Source organism: Eleginops maclovinus, chromosome 16, assembly GCF_036324505.1.
Source record: "Eleginops maclovinus isolate JMC-PN-2008 ecotype Puerto Natales chromosome 16, JC_Emac_rtc_rv5, whole genome shotgun sequence".
Taxonomy (NCBI): domain Eukaryota; kingdom Metazoa; phylum Chordata; class Actinopteri; order Perciformes; family Eleginopidae; genus Eleginops; species Eleginops maclovinus.
This window is the reverse complement of record NC_086364.1, coordinates 20,668,354-20,690,451: the sequence shown is the minus strand read 5'-3', so window position 1 is coordinate 20,690,451 and position 22,098 is coordinate 20,668,354. Positions and strand designations below refer to the sequence as shown.

At 40.6% G+C, this 22,098-nt stretch overlaps 2 protein-coding genes and 1 non-coding gene across 3 annotated transcripts; 2 read left to right on the top strand and 1 right to left on the bottom strand.

Annotated features, from left to right (window-relative positions):
* Positions 1-543: 543 nt before the first annotated feature.
* On the top strand, positions 544-616 carry trnar-ccu (transfer RNA arginine (anticodon CCU)). The gene has a single exon. It is a non-coding gene; the product is annotated as a tRNA-Arg (tRNA).
* Positions 617-785: 169 nt separating this feature from the next.
* On the top strand, positions 786-6,029 carry plbd1a (phospholipase B domain containing 1a). The gene is made up of 11 exons (XM_063904991.1): positions 786-995; positions 1,650-1,872; positions 2,082-2,165; positions 2,364-2,505; positions 3,200-3,340; positions 3,428-3,572; positions 3,660-3,860; positions 3,994-4,134; positions 4,223-4,408; positions 4,800-4,906; positions 5,353-6,029. The coding sequence occupies exons 1-11, from the start codon at positions 926-928 to the stop codon at positions 5,527-5,529; spliced, it is 1,617 nt and encodes a 538-aa protein (XP_063761061.1). The 5' UTR covers positions 786-925; the 3' UTR covers positions 5,530-6,029.
* A 3,348-nt stretch (positions 6,030-9,377) lies between these two features.
* gucy2ca (guanylate cyclase 2Ca) lies at positions 9,378-21,907 on the bottom strand. Its single transcript, XM_063904840.1, has 27 exons — positions 21,401-21,907; positions 19,532-19,644; positions 18,821-18,888; positions 18,522-18,740; positions 18,323-18,441; positions 17,918-18,017; positions 17,691-17,796; positions 17,463-17,604; positions 16,573-16,658; positions 16,367-16,481; positions 16,170-16,251; positions 15,863-15,956; positions 15,583-15,645; positions 15,410-15,481; positions 15,157-15,261; positions 14,541-14,627; positions 13,691-13,823; positions 13,457-13,594; positions 13,266-13,354; positions 13,045-13,136; positions 12,769-12,927; positions 12,336-12,528; positions 11,987-12,161; positions 11,570-11,668; positions 11,223-11,317; positions 11,032-11,108; positions 9,378-10,429 (listed from the first exon to the last, which is right to left on the bottom strand). Exons 1-27 carry the CDS (start codon positions 21,609-21,611, stop codon positions 10,222-10,224), a joined length of 3,240 nt encoding a protein of 1,079 aa, XP_063760910.1. The 5' UTR covers positions 21,612-21,907; the 3' UTR covers positions 9,378-10,221.
* Between the last annotated feature and the right edge of the window lie 191 nt (positions 21,908-22,098).

Below are 22,098 nucleotides of genomic sequence, written 5' to 3'. Positions count from 1 at the left end.
AATTATATCAAACCCTGAGAAAAATCAGTAAATATCTTTCTGAGAGCTATCTATATTTATATTATTTTATGTTGCAATTTAGACTTTTTCTTTATTTAATGTAAATATAAATGAACTGCTGTTGAGTTGGATCAATGTGCTGCTGCTGCTGCTGCTGCTGCTGCTGGTCTCTTCCTCCATTGTGAAGCGAATGAAAACATTTATTTTAGTACTTTGAATTTGGATTTCAACCAAACATAAACTGCATTTAACCCTAATATAAACCAATAATCCCTTTCAAATTGGACATGGTTTACTGTTGAACACTTGGAGGCAGCATTACATCATACATCCTGGCGTAAGTGTAGTCCTGAACATATTATTATCATGTTAAGTTGACTTATATGGACTTAAATCAAACTGATATGGTCTTAAATCAAACTTATAATGACTAAAATCAAACCGCTAAATAAACTATAAGTAAAATAATAATGTGTAACAATAAGGCTGTGTTCACTATATGAATCTATAAATAGTTCTATGACGTAAGTGATCTGCCGCATAGCCCCAGTGGCCTAATGGATAAGGCACTGGCCTCCTAAGCCAGGGATTGTGGGTTCGAGTCCCATCTGGGGTGAAACTCTTTTGCTTTAAAAAAACAAAAACTCTAAATACTTAAACACTCAAATTAACTGACTCCAAATTCCCATTTGCAAATTCAGATATATGTTAACCTATCCTAACGCTCAAATGGCACACATATAATGTAGTTCCCGTGTTCTCCTGCCTGCAGCCAATCAGGAGAGGTTCCGCTGCACACTCAGGTTGCTTTGGATTTTCCCTCCCTCCGCCGTATGATTTATTTCCTCGTCACCTAAACAGCTTCGGGACGATCAGCATTCCAGTCTGCAGTCATTTAAAACTTTTTAACGGTATTTGCACAGCCATGCCTTCAGTAAACCGACTGTGTGTATTTCTTTTGTTTACCGTGTCTACGACCTTCGCCTCTGCTGACAGTAAGTAGTCCGTGTTTACGTTAAAATTCGATTAGTTAAAGGATTTAATGGCTTTACCCAACAGATAGAGGTTGCCTGTAAGCATGCATGCACATTTGTATACATTTTACCCTGACTTTCTGTCAACTGTTGTGATTTAAGGTGTGATCGCTTGACTTGATTTTGTTTTCCTTACCTGTTCTTACACATAGTTTACAGGGTAATCTCCAGATTCACGAGTGATCCTGACACTGAAATCTATTAGTTTTCACTTTCATTTTAGTTTAATTCATGACTCTTACTAATAAAGACACAATAACACATACAAGAATAAAGTTAGACATGCAGGGGATGGATATTTTTAGTGAATGTGAGATGTAGTCTAGTGACCCCCAAGTAGATATATTCTTCTGTCACTCAATCTTAAAAAACAGCATCCAAAATGCAATGCACAGTGTGCACAGTGTAGATGCACCAATATACTGTATTACAAGTATTATAGGCCAGCACAAACCTAAAAAGAAATATAAATATAAGTTGATTGTTAGAGTTACTGAACATAGGACTTCATTTTCAACTGTTTTGTCTTTTTCCATCTACATAACTTTTGTAGCAGACTTTGAAAAGCCATTTTGTTGTGCCTTCTCAGTGCAATGTTTTTTTATTTCTTCTCAGATATGACCGCAGCCACTGTGTACTGGGATCCCGCCCAAAAGCTGGTCCTGCTGAAGGAGGGGGTGCTGGAGACGGAGGGGGATGCATACGGGTATCTGAATGACACGCTTTCCACTTCAGGCTGGAGCATCGTAGAGATCCGGGCCGGGTACGGGAACACCCCTGAAACTGATGAGGTGACCTTCTTCCTGGCCGGCTACCTGGAGGGCTACCTCACTGCCCAGTAAGTCTCTAGATGCTGTCTTGTTGGTCTCCATATAGAGAACGTTTTAATCTACAGGGTCTATTAATGCAACAGCTATTAATCTAGCATATGTGAGGCAAGGCTGTAAAAAAATATGTAAAAGGATAGAAAAGATAGTGGAAGGTCACATTTACAGATGAGATGCCACGTTTACATACAGTTTATGCATGCATTCTCTTCCTCCCCAGGCAGATGATGGACCACTATACCAACATGTATCCACAGCTGATCGACGACCCAAAGATCCTGGACCATGTTCAAAGTTTCATGTCGTAAGTTTGTTCTCTTTTACTTTTAAAAAATCAAAACCGCAGCAAAACATACAATCTGAGATATATCATCAGATCCTCTTTTCAGAGTTTTTCAGTTCAGCTCATACTGGTGCAATAACAATGTTTACAAGTGTTTTAAAGGAAGAAATTCTAATGACAACGGTAAACTGTAAAAACCCCTGTCACCTGGGCTTGTAGGAAGCAGGACTCGTGGACCAGAGAGCAGGTGAAACTGAACAAGAGCTCTGATCCTCTGTGGAGACACGCCGGCTTTATCGTGGCTCAGATGGATGGACTGCAAGCAGGAGCTGCAGCATGGGCCAAGAAACAAGGGAAGAAGGTATAAAAGGAGAAGAAATCTCCAACAAAACATATGCTTAACATGTATAAATCAAGGGGAAACATCAGATGTAAAAGTGTTTGGATAATACCAAGAAGTTCCGTAGTAAAAAGATCTCTAGGAATTTATGAATATGAAGTTTATCTTTATAATAGAAATTGGAAGTTCTGCTTCAAGATCTTAAAGCTTTAAATGGTGCTCTGCCATGTTCTTATTCAAAATGAGGAACCTCCTATTCATACCAACCATGTGACTCATTTATCACAGTTTGTCACTGTAAAAATGTAAATTATGAGACATGAGATTATACGTCTTATTCTAGTAGATAAAAAGATATAGTCATAATCCACAAAATGAGATGACTTTTGGTTCCGATCTGTCTTCTTACTATCAATGAAACTGACAGTAATGCTGGATAACACTTTTTAACCATGGCCTTATTGAATCTACACCTGACATACTATTATTTTATTGTTTTAAGCAACAGTTTAAGATCAGTAATACATTCTTGAGGAGACATAACCTTCAAACGCAGCTTAGGAAGTGCAGATTTGGTACGAAAAGCAATTGAGTTCATTGTTTTTAAGCTTGAGTTATATAATATTGTGTTGGTTATTTTCTTATTATGGAAGCGGCACTACTATTCATTTTCCTTTGCTGACCAGCATCTGTTTATCTGGTGTCCTTCCCACAGCCGCTGTCCCTGTTTGCCATCCAGTTCCTGAATGCAATGGGGGACCTGCTGGATCTGATCCCAGCTCTGGTCCCATCCTCCAAACCTCCGGCTAGAAACTACAAACTCCCAGGGATGGGACACTGCTCTGCTCTCATCAAGGTGGGAGGGCAACACATGTCATGCTTTTTACATGCTCTACATTATGCACAGAGCAACAGAAACAAAAATGCTGTTCCTCCCTTTCAGATGCTGCCCGGCTTTGAGAATCTCCTGTTTGCCCACTCCAGCTGGTACACTTACGCTGCCACCATGCGGATCTACAAACACTGGGATTTCCGCATCACTGAGCCCAACACGGCCACCGGGAAGCTGTCCTTCAGCAGCTATCCTGGTACGTAGGGATTCACCACAACAAGAATCCTTCAAACAGTTGTAACAGTTTTCCAGATTGTCAGAAAAGCTTATCTTTCTCTTTTAGGTTTACTCGTGTCTCTGGATGACTTCTACCTCCTGGGCAGTGGTCTGATGATGACCCAGACCACCAACAATGTCTTCAACTCCTCCCTGTTTGACACAATCACTCCCAACAGTCTGTTTGCATGGCAGAGGGTCAGGCTGGCTCACAATTTGGCACATACCGGGGAGGAGTGGGCCAAAACCTTCTCTATGTTCAACTCTGGTGAGTGTTGGCTCTAAAGGCAATAACAGAAACCTGCAATAGCAATATGAGTCACCCTGGGCTAGAGGCTACATTAGCCACTATTAGCAGGCGTGTAATAAAACAGAAGATGTATCTGGCTCTGCTTGTGAAGGTACCTACAACAACCAGTACATGGTGTTGGATAGGAGCAAAGTGAAGCTGGGCCACAGTGTTGAAGACGGCGCTCTGACGGTGGTGGAGCAGATCCCCGGGCTGGTGGAGTACTCTGACCAGACACAGGCTCTGCGCAGAGGTAACTTCAGCTCCTTTTTGCTATTTCACTTTAGTTTATTTGAACATTTTTTAGACCTTATGTTTCTCTTTGCCTCCGCTTACCACAGGTTATTGGCCGTCCTACAACATTCCTTTCCACCAGAAGATCTACAAGATGAGTGGGTATGGACAGATGTGGGAGGAGTACGGAGAGGACTTCTCGTATGATCTCTGTCCCAGAGCCAAGATCTTCCGCCGTGACCAGGCTGATGTGAAGGACATAGACTCCCTGAAGCACATCATGAGGTTCAATGGTGTGTGGATCTGTCTCGTTTTGCCTGGTTATGACCAGACTGTATATAATAAGTGGACGTTGTCACCGTTAAATCACCTGTTTTTTTACGTGACCAAATGTGAAAAGCTTTGTTGATCTGGACAGAAGCGAGGCCTGTCGGGTACCTAGTCATGCTAGCCCTAATTACCTAGCTTGAGTTGCATCTGTAATTGTGTGAATGCTGGTTCAGTGACACAACATTCACACTATATCTTTAAATCTAAAACTTCTTGATATTTCAGTTCTTCCATTCATTCTTTGCTGTCTTAACTACTGCAGCATATTTAACCGTGTGAAGGCAACACCTCTGCTCTAAACTCCATATCGAGCTCATTTATTGTTCCTATTGTTTTTTTTCTGCTTGTTTGCAGACTACAAGAAGGATCCATACTCTAAGGGGGATCCATGCAAGACAATCTGCTGCCGTGGCGACCTGAGGGCAGAGAAAGCTACACCAGGAGGCTGCTACGACACTAAGGTAGCACCCTGTCACCACAGTGCCATATCACTGTACTAATGACGTATTTTGTAGGCTGACAAAGCAAGATCTGTGGTTAACACATGTTTATGATATTTCCATGCCAAAGGCGGCAAATATTCAGCATTATGACGTGTAGTAGTTCCATTTAGTCACTTGTTGTCCACCCTTGTTTGAAAGACACATAAAAGCTTCACCAGTGGGTTACTTACTGATGTATTTTATGTCGTAGAACAAAATGTTAAAACCTCCTAAGCTAACAGACCTTATTTCTGGTCTCTAACAAATTACACAGAAAAAAAGTATTGACTTAGAGACGAGGGGATCAAAGGTGAACAAGTGCTAACTCAAGCCGGGTTTTTATGACTCATTCCTGCCCCACTCTATAGAGGCAAAATGTCTTTAAGCTCAGATTCTCTCTGGTCTCCGTGTTGTTGTTGGTCCAGGTGACGGATTTCAACTTGGCTGGAGAGTTTGTTGCGGAGGCTGTGAACGGGCCAACGACACAGGACGGACTCCCACCGTTTATTTGGGATAAATTCAGCAACATGAGCCACCAGGGTCTCCCGGAGTTCTACAACTTCACCTTCGTCCGGATGCAGCCTCTCATCTTCGAGCCATGAGGTGTGTGTGTGTGTGTGTGTGTGGGTGTGGGTGTGTGTGTGTGTGTGTTTGCATGCATGCGAGTCAGATTGAAATGCTGTCTGTCTGATGCTTTCAGACTGATGAATGATGAGTCAGGTGCGATTTGCTTACAGTTCAGAATTGCGTCCTTCCATAAAATGCTCTAAAATTCTTGCCTTAACCACTGAGAGTTACTTGATGATTTTATGAATGGCAAAATCAATGCACTAAATCCTTGGGTTATCTGTAACCCTTTTTGGAAATGCTTTAATGTCTTTTATGTGCAAACACTATCATTACCACGCTAAATGAATCAATAAATGCAATGTTGTGCTCAGGGCTGGTGATCTTCTCTAGTGCTGAGATTTGTGTGCAGTTTTTTCCGTGTACAAAATGAAAATATCTCAGGTTTCTCTTTTTGATTTTGATGTGTAACACTGCCCATCTGCATCATGCCAACATCTTATTTGTGAATTGTTTATTAAAGTTTTACAACACAGTCCTATCTCTCAGGTCATTACTTGTGTAACAGTGACTCTTGGTTTGCATTTTTGTTGCTGCTGTCAATAACGAGAAGTTAAGGAGATAAGGAGGAGTGGTAGAGCTCAACAGCTGCCGTGTAATATCATTTAGTGCCACAAATATTTGTACGTAGTTCATAATTACATGAAAGAGAGGTTTTATGTTTTAGGAGTCTGCCTGTGTTAATAATACAAATCGTATTAAATAATATCAAAATAAAATCATTTAAAAAGATAAAGCTTTTTTCAAATAATTTCAAAATAAAGTAATTTCAAAATAAAGCTTTAAAAAAATAGTTTTCTAATAAAATTACTTCTAAAATAATTTCAAATAATATAATTTACATGTTTTTTGAAGGGGGGTAATAATTAAAATAAAATACAACTAACATAATTATATTAGAGCTGATGAACGTAAAAGCTATCTTAACAACTCAAACAGTTGTAATGAATCAATATCGTTACCAATTAACCTTGTGGACAGATTAAAAGGATCATAGATGACAGCAATATTTAATAAAACTTAAGAAGCTTAAAGGTCAGGACCTCTTTGTTTTTTTAACAGAAACACTGAGTTCTCTCTCTCTCACTTTGCCCCCGAGGACACATGCAGTGAGTCACCTTTTCCTCTGAGATAGAGGAACTGAAACGTCTGTTAGGCACTCCGCATTAGTATCATCAATCCACCCGTCACAGCCCTCCTCTGTGTCTCGCAGCACGGTGTTTTCAACTACACGTTTTCTTCCTTTTAGTTTGTGTCTTAAACCATACGCTCAGGGAGACAGCAGCAGGTCTCCACTTTGCTTCTTCAGCCATGGGCAAGAATGACTGTCCTGCTGGCAGCAAGTGGGACAGCCTCATCAGCATGTGTGTCCATTGCATGACAAAACCAACAACAGGTGAGTTTCACTGAAAAGGTATATCATCTCAAACTGAAATCTGCCTTCCGAACAGAGTTTTGTTAGGTTTTGTCTCAAAACTTCTTTGAGTTAGTCATGGTTTTGGCCTTAGTCTGATTTGACATTTGTTGGTTACTTTCTGATGTTGACTTTGTCTTTCCATCTAAAATTGAAGTGTAGTTTTCAATCAGGGCTCGGCAATGATTTTGACAAAATAATCTGATCCCCTCAGAGCCTTCCCTGGCTGTTGTGGTGCAGCTGAGAGCCAAGGTCCCCAGTGCCCAAGCCCCCACTGCCCGGGCCCCCTCAGTAATGCTGCTGAGTCCGGCCCTGTGGATCGTTGTGGTGCTGGCCACAGTGGGATCCCTCCTGGCGGTGATTCTCTGGTTCATCATTTACAGACGCCAGACCAGGCACAGCAGCGACTCAGGTAATGAAAGCTGTGACATCGAGGATCAGTTAGATTTTCTTGTAAAGTCTTTGGAAGTCAGAAAGCTTGAAAAAAACATTGCATATTATAACACTCACGCTTCTATTTGCTAACTCTCCAAGACATTGTGTGTGATAGTCTAAGGGGCGGGACATCTGTAAGTGGCTGACCAATCACAACACAGCCGGCCAGCTAACGAATCAGAGCAGACTGGGCTCTGGATTCAGACAGAAGCTGAAAAGAGGTGCTGCAGCACAGGCAGTAAAAATAAAGAGCTTTTTGAACATTAAAGCATGGAAACATGTCCCAGGAGAGGCTCAGAACGTGACTGTCAGCAGGCGATCTGACATGCAGAGTGTGCAACTGAGAGTAGTGAGGAGGAAATGGGTTCGCAGAAGGATAGGCGATGAAGTGCAACGCTCATTAGCTACAGTAGAAACTCCACAGTTTCTGTTCTCTTCTTCTCTGTGTCCCATGGGTCAGTTATTCTGGTTTCAACACACATCCTGAAGAAGAACTGCGGAGAACCACCAACAGCTTGCACTCGATCGTATAACGGCTCTATCTTTAAGTGTGTCCTGTTGGACCGAAAGACATTTTATTCGATTAAGCGAGGTATTTGAAATCAGCTGAGCATTCACTTTGGAAATCATGCTTTCTGACTGCAATTCTTGGCTTTTAACCGTCTTTGCTAAATAAGCCAAAATGATCGTGGTCGTAATGTGAAATTGTCTGGAATGCAGCTCCTGCAGTCTTAACTCAGTTAACGAAGAAAAAAATGTGATTATTGAAGAGAAACTAGTGTCATTTTATCAATAGGGTGCCTTTTATTCTCATTCAGTAAATTGTCTATAGTGGACCTTTATCCGTCAGGACAGCCAGGAATGTAAACATCTTGATAAGCATAGTGGAGCTATTCAGCTTTGCCCAATAAATTGTTGTTAAACACATGATTGTTTTGCACATGATGTGATGTTATGTAGGAAAGCATACCATAACACCCCTATTAAGCTTTTGGGGGTTTCCCTTTCCTGTAGTGTGTCATATAGTTGTTTGTGCATGTGAATGGTCTGCAAAGGCTACAATGTTTACTTCCTTAACATAAAGTGACATCACTGTGTAATACTTGCAAACCCGTTAGGCTAGCACTCCAACACATTGTTCGTGATAAGCTAAGGGTCGCGACAATCACAACAGAGCCGGCCAGCTAGCCAATCAGAGCAGACTGGGCTCTGGTTTCAGACAGAGAGTGAAAAGAGGTGCTGCAGCACAGGCAGTATGACACAAATAAAGAGCTTTTTGAACATTAAAGCATGGAGACATGTCCCAGTAGAGGCATATGTCCTCTTTAATGTCAAAAATCTTCCAATATCTGACAGTTGTTTGTCATGTTGCAGAGGTTGCAGAACCAGAACAGCGTCTTCAGAAAACCGACCCAACCGCCGAAATCCACCCTCCGCCTTCAGAGATGTTTCAGAGAGCAGCATGGGTCCCTTCTCCCTGTCATCACCAGCACCTCGGGGCCCAAATAGCCTCGGAAGAGGGCTTCACTGCTCGCAGGGACCCCACAGAGCATGCATGGACAGAGGGGCCCACACTGTGGGAGCACAGGATCCCACTTCCTGCCACAGAGCTCGGTGGCACAGCATTAGTTACAACTAAAACTGTGTAGGGCGGTGGGTGTGTGTGTGTGTGTGTGTGTGTGTGTGTGTGTGTGTGTGTGTGTGTGTGTGTGTGTGTGTGTGTGTGTGTGTGTGTGTGTGTGTGTGTGTGTGTGTGTGTGTGTGTGTGTGTGTCTCAACTGTATATACTTTGGAGTTTTCCCTCATGTCTGTATGCAATATGTGGATCTATCTTTCTTTTTCACCATGTTTTTTTATACTTTTCCTCTACCTCTTGCATTGCAATACAACTTAAGACTGCTGACAGTTCTGTGTACTTTCTTGCAAAGTGTTTTAAATAGACAAACCAAAAAAAAAATTGCTCTGAATATCATGTAACATTTCAAACATCCTTTAATAAAACACAAACCAAAATCATTACAGAAAATGTATTTCTGATGTTTTAGGTGTTTTGGTGTGAAAGAGAAATATTCTCAGATGTCTGCTTTATCATAACAAGCACTGTTTGGATATAGTTTCACTGTCTTTGCAGCAGAAAAGGAAATTTACATGGTAAATAATTTCGTCCAACTTTCTCAATCAATGAGCTTCCTTCAGGTGACGTCTAAACATTAACGGAGAACTGTTCATAAAGCAAAGTCAGGAAGAATACATGCAGTATCGTTATATGGACACCTTACCATATGTATTTATAATAGTATATAATAAAAAAGGAGAAGGCAACAACTTTGTGATATATATAACAAAAAAGCCCATCCTATTTTTATTTTTTAAACATTGAATACGCAAAATACACCCAAAACAGTTCCAGGTACAATTTATAGCCATTATTTCTGGAGAAATGTCAGACTTTTGTGCCCCCAATGCACATTAATGTTCTCTTATATTTGTGAAACTGTGTCTGACCCACACAAAAACAGAGAAGGGTGGCTTATTTATAGCACTTCTTTCACCACAACTAAACATCTTTAATGATATATAACATGTATATTTTCCTTTTAACAAAAATAGACTAAATAAACATATATATAGAAGAGGGGGGAAAGAGAGAACTATGTGGCAGGCACTTTTATCCTCTGGGTCTACCTTTCAGCACGCCTGATTTCTCCATCTCTGCTTGACCGTCACTCAAAGAAACCCAGCAGCGGTCGTTCAGACAGCCACAGACTTTTCTACAATACCCATTTCTTGACCGTTACTGCACGGAAAGCTCCTCTCATCACAAGTAGGTGCTGGGGTTCTCTGTGACGGCCAGGTGGAAGTACTCTGGTGGGCCGTTCCCCTGCAGGCTGCTGTTGGTTTCCCTCCGTTTGATTTTGGTGGAGAGGGTCTTCCTGTTCTTGAAGCCCTCGTTCCCGAGGCCACGGTGGTCCAGACTGGACACGATCATCTCCGCTAGGTCCTGCTGCAGCCGCTGGAAGTTCTCCCTGAGAGACAACGTGACGATTATTGATTATTATGGATACAAATGGTATACAAATGTGCAAATTGTCCAAAATCAAAGCCTTGTCAAATTTTTAAAGAATTCACTACAGAAGGTCATAGGTCAAGGTCCTTTAATCCCATAAAGATTTTTTATTTATTTAAATAATAATGATACTTATTAATAATAATAATTCATAACAATACAATTGATCTAATATTATTTAATTATTATTGATTAAGTGATTAACACCCACCCCAATCTACAACTTGTTTCTGTAGGTTTATTATTATCATCATGTATTTATTGAGCACCTTTTATATAAGAGCTCAAAGTGTGCTACAGAAAATCAATTCAAATGCAACACATTAGATGCTAAAATATGTGGCATAAATAAAATAATAAAACATTAGAGAATTAGTAGAAAACATTTAGAAAATAACAATGATATTAATTATTATCCAAATTAAATAAATGTGTGTTCAGCTTTAGTTCAACATCTGTAATGGATTATTTATTTGAGAAAATACTAGAGAAATTGGGAAATGAATTGATGTTTTCATACTGTCAGTGTTCACATAACAGAAGTGAGTATAGATTACTCACGCTGTTGGCGGTATCGGCAGGTTGTATTTCCCCCCGGTCACTCCTGTTAACCAATAGGTCATCTCTTTGCCTTTACCCTGTGGGCCAGGTTCACGTTGACACAGGAAATAAGAGTAGCAAACAATATATGTACAGTTTCCACCGGATGCAAACAGCTGGATTAATTTAAAGTAAAGGCAAACCCAGCTTACCTTCAGGTACGTCTCGCCTCTTTTTTCATACTCAAAATTGCAGTCTGTCCTCTGCAGGATGTTGATGGTGGACTGGCTGGCATGAATTCTCAGAGCTGGAAAGAGGACATGAGGCAGAATCATGAGAGACTAACACTCAGGTCTCTTCAAATCATAAACCAGGGTGAAAATGAGTGTGTGTACATGTTCGTCTTTATGACATTGTGGGGCTCGCAACTTGTTAGTACAGTCACAGTGTGGGGTCCTTCCACAATACCACAAAGTGTGTGTGTGTGTGTGTGTGTGTGTGTGTGCGTGCGTGTGTGTGTGTGTGTGTGTGTGTGTGTGTGTGTGTGTTTGAATCTTACGCAGGCCTGTGGACTCCATGCGTGATGCAGTGTTAACTGAATCTCCGAAAAGACAGTAGCGAGGCATCTTGTTCCCCACCACTCCTGCTGCACACGGTCCTATACACAAATAAACAAACAAGCATTAGTTCCAGTGGTAAAATGAAACCAATTTTCTTTAGGTTAATTATAACATCTATGATAATGAGGAACTGTATCAGATGTTGTGTGATTTATCTTTGGCTAATCACTTATACGGTTCAGCCACTAGATGTCAGTACGTTTGCAAAACAAACAAAAAGATAAAAATAGGTTTGAAGGTTAAGTTACGAGCTTACATCTGGTTTGGACTTTAGTAAATAGTTGGCAGTGATTCAGTGTATAATTGCCAATAAATTTGGGAATTGTGTGGGGGGGAATGAGAAATATCGATATTACCTGAATGCACACCAATACGGATCCACAGAGGGATGCCGGGCAGGTGCTGCAACTCAAACGTCCCCACAAATGCCAGCATGTCCAGGGCCATGTGGGCGATGTCCACTGCATGCCGGTCGCCGTTGCGTTTAGGCAAACCTGATGCAACCATGTATGCATCCCCTATCGTCTCAACCTGAGGGACAGATGCATTAGTAAAAACATTTGAATTCAGCATGATTCATAAGAAACAATCTATCCTCTAAGTCCAAATCTTAGATAAAGAAGCAGTAGTAACATCCTGCCTGAGACCCTTTTGAGTTTCACTTCCACCACTGATTGGTAAATGGCACGTTAACATGTTTATCACCTTGTAGACATCATGGTGGTCCAGGATGCTGTCAAAGTTCTTGTAGATGTCGTTGAGCATGTCCACCACCTCCATGGGGGTGCTGTAGTGGCACAGTGTGGTGAATCCCACAATGTCGCTGAAGTAGATGGTCACCTCCTCGAACAGCTCTGGCTCCACTCGGCCCGTCTCCTTCAGTGAACGCACTACTGGGCTGAGGGAAGACACACAAAATACTGATGGTGATTGATGTCTTTTATTACAATATATGTTCAGGGAATATGACAGACATTTCCCTGCAAATACAGCATACATAAGCTCAAATGCTCAGGGTATTTTCAGTATTAGTCCTTAAATATTTCATCAGTGCAGCTTTTAAACGGCAATACAAAACTTCTCATAAATGCAAGATGACATCCCCAGCAAAACAGCATCAGATCCAGTACAAACCTACCCAGGGAGTAGCATAAAGTTGAGGCGATCCGCTCGGTCCCTCTCAGCTTTATACAGAGACGTTCTCTCCTCCACCAGATTCTCCAGAGTCCTGGAGTACATCTGCAGGCGGCGGATCAGGTTGTCCATGTACGTCTCAGTGGCCTGGTTGTGCAGGTTACTGTGGAACATCATCACATTACTACCAAGTCAAGAACATTTGATTTATATTGCCCCAAATCACATATCCACATAAAGTGTTAAATTGAATTGGAATGAACGAGTGATTTTGACGTACCTGAAAATTTTACCCAGATTTAACTCTATTCTCTTAAAATCTGGCCGTCGCTCTGGGTCTTCATCCCAGCAGCTTTTTACCAGCATGTACAGCTATATAGGGACAAAGAAAGAAAAAGGGAGGGAGGTTAGGGTCTTCTTTGTTTGACTATCATAAGCAGCTTAACTTTATAAACCATCAACCTGTACTGTTACCGGAAGAGCAAATGCTTTAATTCTTACCTCGATCTCTCTTTCTGACGCACCTTCAAAGATGAGGTCCGGTCTGAAGACGCTCATGCCGCTGGGATGCTGCACTCTGTAGAGCTTCTCTGATGGATTACATGACAATACATCAATCAGTGGGAGTAGGGGGTGTACATGTGTGTTTGTTTTGATGTCTATTGCAGGTGTACCAAACTATCTGTGCCTACCTGCAGGATCGGAGCAGTTCTGTGTATGGAACGGGGGCCACCTCATAATGATCTCATGAGCAATGATGGCATAACTGTAGACGTCGCCTTTTTGAGAGACTCCGTCTTTACGGAGGTGCTCCGGGGATGTCCACAAATCTGAGGAGGGAGAAAAAGAGGTGAGTGGATGGCGACTTTAATCTCAATGTTCTGAATAAATATCGACCTCAATGAGGATGAAACACTTTCTCTCACCTCTGCCTGGACTCAGGATGGTGTGACAACCAAAGTCGGTGATCTTCACCACCATGCGGTTGTCCACCACACAGTTGGTGGACTTGAGGCGACCATGGACCTCGATGTTACTGGAGTGGAGGTATGACATGCCCTGGAGAAGATATGACGCAAGTGGAAGAGAGAACACACCAAGAAGAATCAGTTCTCAGACCTCTTACTTAAGTCAAAGTAGTAATACTGAAGTGTTGAAGTACTTTTTTCCAATTAAAAGACCTGCATTAAAAAGCTTACTTAAGTAAAAGTCTAAAATGATTGACCTCAAAGAACTCATAGTGTGTTAAAGCACATTTCCAAACCATATACTGTATATTAAATGACTGAATCATGATTATTAATGCATTAGTATGTTCATAACAGCAAATTAAAGTGGAGCTTACTTTAAGTACTTCATATACAGCTGCTGGATATCTTAACCTATAATTACATATCAATGTTCATACTGTATATGAGTTCATTTATATTTGGTTTGAGCTTAAAACCTGAATCTATAATGTACCTGGGTAGCTGTCAAATGAATGTTGAAGTAAAAATTGGCACACAATTGAAATACTCAGGTGAAGTACAAGTATCTTAAAATTGTACAGAACTTCATTAAATGCCACCACTGGTTGTATCACTTTACTCTCCTTGAAATGCATGAAGGTTAAGTAAAAATATGCTGATTATTATCTTTAAAACACTTAAAACTAAATAAATCAGGCCACTTGCAGAATCAAATTAGATAAAAGTATGTTTCGTACAACAGAAAATGAGGCAGAATTCATATCCTTTCCCTATTAGATCCGGTTAAGTGAAAGACGGGCAGTACCTTTGCTATATCATACATGACTGATATCTTAAACTCCATGTCCATGAAGGTTTCATCTGGGTAGGAGATCCTGTCGTTCAGAATGTACTGCGGCAGAGAAAAAACAGATAAAGAAGTTGATTTTAATCCCTTTAACTACTCATTATGTGCATTCACACATCATATTAGTGCTCTTTAAACTGTGTCTCCATGACTTATCAAATGAACAGTAAAGTCATTGTGAGTCATAAACAACATGCAGCCTTCTGTAGTGATGTAACGGGAGGGAAAGTCAGACCAACTGAGCACAAGAGTGTATATATGCACCATCATTCAGAATGGAGGTCAAAACGATTTAAAAAGGTAATAAAAGCGAAGCTGAAAGACGGTAGAGATAATGAAAAGGAAGAGGATACAATAAAAAGGACACAGTAATAACTACTATGACAACAAGACCAAACAAATAAATCCACCGGGCGTATTCAATGATTCATTTAAATGTGTTATTGTTAATTCTCTATTCCACTTTTTAAGTATTTGTATTTTAATGTCTGAACACACTGCTGCTTCTGTAAGAAAATAGGATATAGGATATGACATGCAGGGAAAGTAAGTGGAAGTGATGCTCTGCTCTTACCCTGAGTGAACCCCTCTGACAGAGCTCAAACACTCCAAAGACGCCGTACTCAAACTTCACCGTACCGTAGAACTTGGTCAGGTTGTAGTAATCTATCCGCAGCAGCTGAGGAGAAAATGAAGGGTTATAGGCAGCTGAAACGCATCATTAGGAGAAAGAACACTTTATTATTATTGAGCTACCAGTGGAGAAGAAGGGGCAGGTTGTTGGACCCAAAAAGTGTCGAGTTTGATTAAAAAAATAAGTGTCTTACAGTGTTAAGCTCAATCCTTTGGTCCTCTGTGAAGTCTCCGTCTGTTTGTTTCAGCTCTTTCAGGATTACAGGCTAAAGAATATAAGATACACTTTAACACTGAGTGAAAATACTTTATTATTTCTTGGTTTTTACAAACTAAAATGACTTTCTGAAAGTTGGATTGATCGTACCTTCTTGTCATATCGGCCGCGATGATTGAAGCATGTGCTGTCTTTCCTCTGATCTTCATCAATCTGTTACACACACATACATGTTTTGCTCCAATTGTGAGGACCATCAACCCAAACTATGTTGTGAGGACCACCTTTTCTGATGTGGCCAGGAGAATGTACATATCATTATACCACAAGGTTAGGGATAGGAAATCCGAAAACAACTACAAATGTTTATACACCCAATGTTCACAAAACTTCTCTTACTGGACGTAGGAAACAGCTGATTGATGTTTACCTTCAGAGACACCTCTTTCTCATCCAGCAGACCAATCAGATGCGGGTTAATGTGAGACCACTTCTTCTGCAAATGACGCTCTTTCCTGTTCTGTCTAACATTAAAAACAAATAGTACATACAAACATAAATGAGGACAGGGGTAAAGACGACTCAATGAACAAATGCAAACGTGAATAAAACGCTGATTATTTTTGTGTTTCAGATTGATTAAATCAATTATAGCTGGCCGTCTCGTACCTTTTGGTCACTGATTCTTAATGCCAAATTCAACTTTATCGATGCTGTCAAGCGTGTTGGTTGTTTACCTGTAGAAGATGAGAGCGATGGCTGTCACCACGACAACACTGAGACTCAAAACGATCACAATCACGTCCTGCATATCCAAACCTGGAAGCCCACACAAAGAAAACGCATATACAGTCATACAGTCAGGTTAATAGTGACATTAGACTAAATCAATGTTGTTTTTGCTAGAATACAGTTTCGTGTGTGTGTTTATTACCATCTGGGATTTCTGGCTCGTCAAAAGGCAGGCGACCGTGCCAGGGCAAGGCGGGGTTTTCGTCTATCACTATAGTTTTATTTTGTGATGTGTCAAACAGTAACAGGGTTTCGTACTGGAGAGAGAGAGACAGAAGGAAAGTATTTAAAGCAACATATTTTAAACGGGGGAATAGGGTAACATTAACGTATGGACGATCGCCTTACCATGCCAGTCTCAGTTGATGTGTAAATCATAGAGAAGTTGGTGTCTCTGTCGCCGTACTCATCGATCACATAGTGTCCTCCCATACCTGTGTGAAGCAAATACACAGACACACAGCATATGTCAAAACAAGCAAGACAAGACAAGCGTGCATAAGTGTTTTCTGCTGGAGGAGAGAATAAACATTAGTCTAGTGTTGGAATAGCATTTTTAAGTATGGGACAACTGAGGTGGATTTTAGTCAGAGGGAGGGCGAAACGATATCATAGGAGAAGTAATCAAGGAGATTCAGCCTAAAGAATGGATTAGTTAATTTCTGGAAATGCTAGAGGTACAATATAATATAACGTAATTGATCCAAATAAAAACATGCTATTTCTTTGCACAAAATAGCAAAACTTGATTATTAAAACAGTTGCCAATACACAAAACACTAAATAGCAATTTGCTAGAAGCTCTGGCTTTGACGTTGGTGTTGTCAAACAGGTCCCCTGGCAGGAAAATTACTAAGTGGAGATGTACTAGAAAGCAGTCCTCATAATTTAACTTTTTTGTTGAATTTTGTGGCACTTTTAAGCATTTACAGGCACTGTCCTTTAACAATCTCCACCTAGAAAAAGGTTAAACATTGCATTTTATCATCTCCATAGCCTCAGACCCTCCTGAATGTCTGACTGTGGTAAAAGTGCAACACGTGTGCCAGAACCCCTGACACCTTGAAGTATATTTTCATTACTTCCTGCAGCTTCATTTAGGTTGCTATTCTCTTGGGTGTTGCCTTTACACAGGACCATCTCATGACAGTATGACCAAGCAACAACACAATTAACCACAAACAAAGATAATAACATTTATTTTGCACTGGATTTCTGGAGTCTGTCACTGAACATACCGTAGAAGGAAGTGTTCCCAAAAGGGTTGTCGCTCAGAGGCACATCGTAGTTTCTGTCATTGCGCTGACCCAGCATCGTCTCTCTGAGCACTTTGCCAAACAGCAAGGCCCCGTCGTGATACCCAGCCACGTAGTCGTTAATCTGCCCGTTAAAAACATCACAAAAAAGTCAAATAATTCACTAAGACGTTTCCTCTAAAAACAGTGTGGGTGGAAAACGCTGCTCACCGTGTCGTTCCAGAGAGATCCAGAGGTGTAGTTCCTCTGTGGCAGAGTGACAACCACCACATCTTGCATGGCCTTAATAGATGTCCTGTTGTCGTAATAATCCGGGCTAAAGGAAGGGAGAGGGTGGCACTGTGATACATCTTTACTTTCATAATGCAGAGAAGGTTTGACCATCAATTCAGATGTGTTCTTTATCACTGAAATACTCATAAAGTAGACATGCTTACTTGTAAATATCGATGAGAATGAACATGATGTCCTCAGGGATCGGGCCCACCTTCCCCTTTATTGAAATGACGTCGTCAGGGCTCCCACATAGGATGAAAACTGGGATAAATGAATCAGTTTCAGTATGACAGGAAGGGAACTGTTTTAGCTGTACACATGTGAATTTAGGGGTAGCAAATAAGCACACTACTCTTTGCAATCTTTGTCACTTAAGAGTCGTTTTTTACTGTCACTCTTCTTGTTAAACGTTGTTAAACCAAACATTCCTCATAGGAAAGTATTGTTGCACTCTTAAATTAATCCGTATGGGATTTTGAATATTAATCTTTGGGGTCAACATTTGGTTTTCAAGTGTTGTTGAATCTCAGGAGGAAATACTTGGTGTCACTTGAACATTTACTCACTGTTGCTGTGTCTTTTCTTAGCTGTGAGTGCTTTCTGCAGATCTGCCTCCCCACGCAGCATCTCTCTGTTTATCTTTGAGGCAAACCTGGCAGAGGGGGCTTCCAAAGCATTGATATACCTGTTACAAAAGCAAGGAGGCAAAATGTAAAAATTGTACACATGCTGCAGAGGTCAGTCGGATAAACTGTGTCGTCTCACCAGAAGCAGTCCTCAGATGCGTTGCTGGGTTTCTTGTAGACATAGACTTGCTTCCAAGGATCCTTGAAACTCAACGGTTCCTTCAGGAAGTTGACAAAGAAGTCTGAGATCTTGCGAGCCGGAGGGAGAATTCGGGTCAGTTTGGGTTTATAGTCGCAGGAGAGGCCGAAACTCCCGGCTGAGATAACGGGTATGCTCAGACTCAAGCCAATCTCATCACTGAGGTAGATAATAGGAGGGGGGTTTAAAAGTTGCTTTATGGTGGACAATCAAAAAGAAGTCATAGGAGTCATACTCACTCCACTAACTGGAAGGTGGCATAAGTGCAAGAAGGCCCCAGCATGACGCATCCAACTTCACCGTTATTCTGCAGAAACACACATACTGTCATCACAAAGGCCCCGTAAGTGATGTCACTGTGTTAAAAAAGGAGTGCAATGGAGGCATTTCAGGGAGGTAGTGTGTGGGAGAGAAACTTTGGGATATTAGCCTTTGCAGACCATTTACACGCACATACACCTACAGAACACACTACAGGTAAGGGTGTATAATCAGACAACTTCCCCAGTGACAGTAAGAGGGTTACACTTTAGTAATGTTTAACTAAATGACTCTTTTATTATTTTGCATTTAGGTGAATCGTGTCATGAAGTAATAGTGGTGTGACTGTGCCAGCTAGAGACTAATCTAGAGATGTCGTAACACAAAAAGGGAACTTGTTATCGATGCACTAAGCCACAGCCTCCAGTATGAATACAGTTTAATCCCTTGATCTTATCACCATCAACAGTAGCTCAAGTTTTAACACTGAGATTCACGAAAAAACAAAGAGGAAAGGAAAGGAAACACAGAATAGCAGATTTTCAGGTACCAAATTGTCCTGCAGGAGTTTTTAACTCTGACTCTTTACCTTGAAGACCTCAGTGAATGAAAGAAAGCCTCTAAATATTCTTAGTGTATCTCATCGTTGGTGTTTGACAGTGGAATTGGACCTTTTTTGACCCACTCACATGCAGTAACTTCAGTATTGCCACCCCCTCACAGGTGCTGCTGCCACAGCCCTGCCGGTTGTACACAGTGGTGTTGAACCCGTTGTAGTTTGCTGTCAACGTGAAGTTTAAACCTTGGGGAATGGAAAGAAGATAAGAGTGATCAATATTAAAAATTAACTCATTAATCTCTTAAAGGCTGTCAACATTAGATTACACTGATTCAAGCAGCCACTGGTCCAGATACCGCCTTTGATTAGTCAAACCAAGTATTTTGAAAAGGAATTTTACAGCAGCAGCGAGAAATAATAAATCAGATGATAAAAAGACTAGCCTATGACCTTATTTTTTATATGAATATCACACATTTTAAACCTGGTCTTATTATCACAATGCCAATAAAAAACCAAATCTTTTAAAGGAAGTTTCTAAAAGTGTTTGGGAGAGAGATTCCCTTAGGCTAGGTACAGATGCTAACAGCTAGTTTTGGTTAAAAAAAACGATGAACAGCTTCACCACGGATTTATTTACACGTTTACATGTTTTCTTTCAGTTAACAAGGCGCCAACATTTCCAAGAATCAAGTAAGAATAAGTTAAAGCGAGTAAAACATAAAGTACGTAATATTTCACCATGTATTATTTATATTAAGATAGTTATACTTTGTATTTCGCACTTTTTAAATATTCAAAATACTCATGTCTATTATCATTCATGACTCAAGAGCCAGGTTTATTTTGTTTACATTTTAAAGTCAGGTTTTCAAGGTTTTTATAGAGGGAATTCTCTGTGAGACTGTCCATAAATCAGCAATACAACCGCAGCCGTAAACAAATCAAGATTTCCCACGTTTCAGGAAACAAAATGCCAGCTAAATCAGGCTCAGAATGGTATGAACAGGGCCTTCTTTCAAAAATGTCAGAACATGTTACTTCTGGGTCTACACACGTGTGCATTTCAGTGTACCTGCATGGTTGGGTACCAAACCAAACCTCCTAATTTTTACTTAATAACCACAGTCTGCCCATAGAACTGAAATTATATCAAGACTTGACTAGCATTGAATGTCAGCTCTTTTTTATTTAAATCCGATAGTGCTTGTCCCTACGAAAAAACACCACTCAGCCTCGGTTCTGCTCGGACATGAGGAAGCTGAACAGCATTTCTTGTTTTAATTCATATCCCATGCCACGTACTGACGAGCTGCTGGAGAAGTTAGAATGTTATTTATTTATTTTAAATTGTTCTAGTATTTGGCTTTTTTATTTAGCTAGTTCTTGAGTTCTTGGACAGTTACGTAAGTTGAGACAAATAAATCTTATGTTTCCCAAAGTTCTGCATCAAAAAAGGTCATCTAATCTAATAGCCGTCTAATATATATATAATAGATAATATAATATAATAACACTAATACTGAAATATCCCATGTTCAAACCTTCTACAAACATCCTGGTACCTTCACTACATGTCTTGAATTACTTGTGAAATGTAAATAAGTCCATTGTAAATTGAATTTAAGTCCATTTAAAAGGTTATTTATCCGTAAAAAGCAAAAAAGAAAAGGGAAATCAGAAATAAACCATTAATCCAAAATAGATGTCCTCTTTTATGACCAAATTAGTGAATAAACAAAACAATTTTGGCCAGATTTGAGTTTTAAATGAAGTGATTGTATTCACCGTTGATGCTGCTATCCCTTCCAGGTTTAAAGCTGATCTCCAGGGATATAACTTGCCTCATAAAATGTAAATTCCTTCATGATTGATTCTTTATTCTTAGGTTTAATCATTTTGTCTGCTGCAATAAAGGTGCAGATTGTATCACATTATTATTCTCTGTGAGATGAATTGATCGGCCTTTATTAGGGTGAGGGTTAGGGTCAGTCCATACCATGTTTAATGTTCTCCTGCCTGTCCACTTCGATGGCTTCTTTCACAGCCTTCTGTACAAACCTCCGACTCCATCCATAAGTGTCGTCCTCCAGCAGCACGACGTTCATGGTGATCTCACGCTTTGATGACAAACACTCCTCCAGCATCTTGTTGGCGACCACCGCCATTACTAACACTCCCAGGTAGGGTAAACTGTGTGAGCTGTACATCTTGTTCCTTGAGTTTTTACTGTTTGTTTTCCACCGTTTCTACATGACAAACACTATAAATCAACCTGTTCAGATAAAAAAAAAACGCTGAAGGTAGGTTTCACATTTGTCCGACGGAAAAGATCCTCTCCATTGACGAAACGGTTCCAGAAACGGACGTGAACTCTTGATTGTCCAGAATCCAGAAGAAGGAAAACTTTGATTGTAATCCAACCACTTTTACCACAAAAGACACTGTCTTTACACCACTTGTTCCTCGAGTGAAAGCCTGAGATCAATAAACCTCCACCTTGCTACAGACTGGTCTACCTGTCCTCCACACGTTAATGAACAACAGTCAAGTGACAGTCGGTGCACCAGTCAGAGGGAGGGCAGGGCAGGGAAGGCTCTCACACTCCATCTGGACTCTCTGAGAAGCGGATCATAATTCATTGTGTTTGTAAGAATTACATTTAAATCTCCTGTCTGATAAGATGGAAGATGATTC

Bases quoted from the DNA above. Each gene is read 5' to 3' on its own strand.
- plbd1a (XM_063904991.1), top strand. From the start codon at position 926: ATGCCTTCAGTAAACCGACTGTGTGTATTTCTTTTGTTTACCGTGTCT. The intron at 3,573-3,659 runs GTACGTAGGGAT...TTTCTCTTTTAG, and splicing joins GTCCTTCAGCAGCTATCCTG to GTTTACTCGTGTCTCTGGAT. The intron at 4,135-4,222 runs GTAACTTCAGCT...CGCTTACCACAG, and splicing joins GACACAGGCTCTGCGCAGAG to GTTATTGGCCGTCCTACAAC.
- gucy2ca (XM_063904840.1), bottom strand. From the start codon at position 21,611: ATGTACAGCTCACACAGTTTACCCTACCTGGGAGTGTTAGTAATGGCG. The intron at 18,741-18,820 runs GTGAGTATGACT...TATCTACCTCAG, and splicing joins GCCACCTTCCAGTTAGTGGA to TGATGAGATTGGCTTGAGTC. The intron at 13,355-13,456 runs GTAGGCACAGAT...GTAATCCATCAG, and splicing joins GAACTGCTCCGATCCTGCAG to AGAAGCTCTACAGAGTGCAG.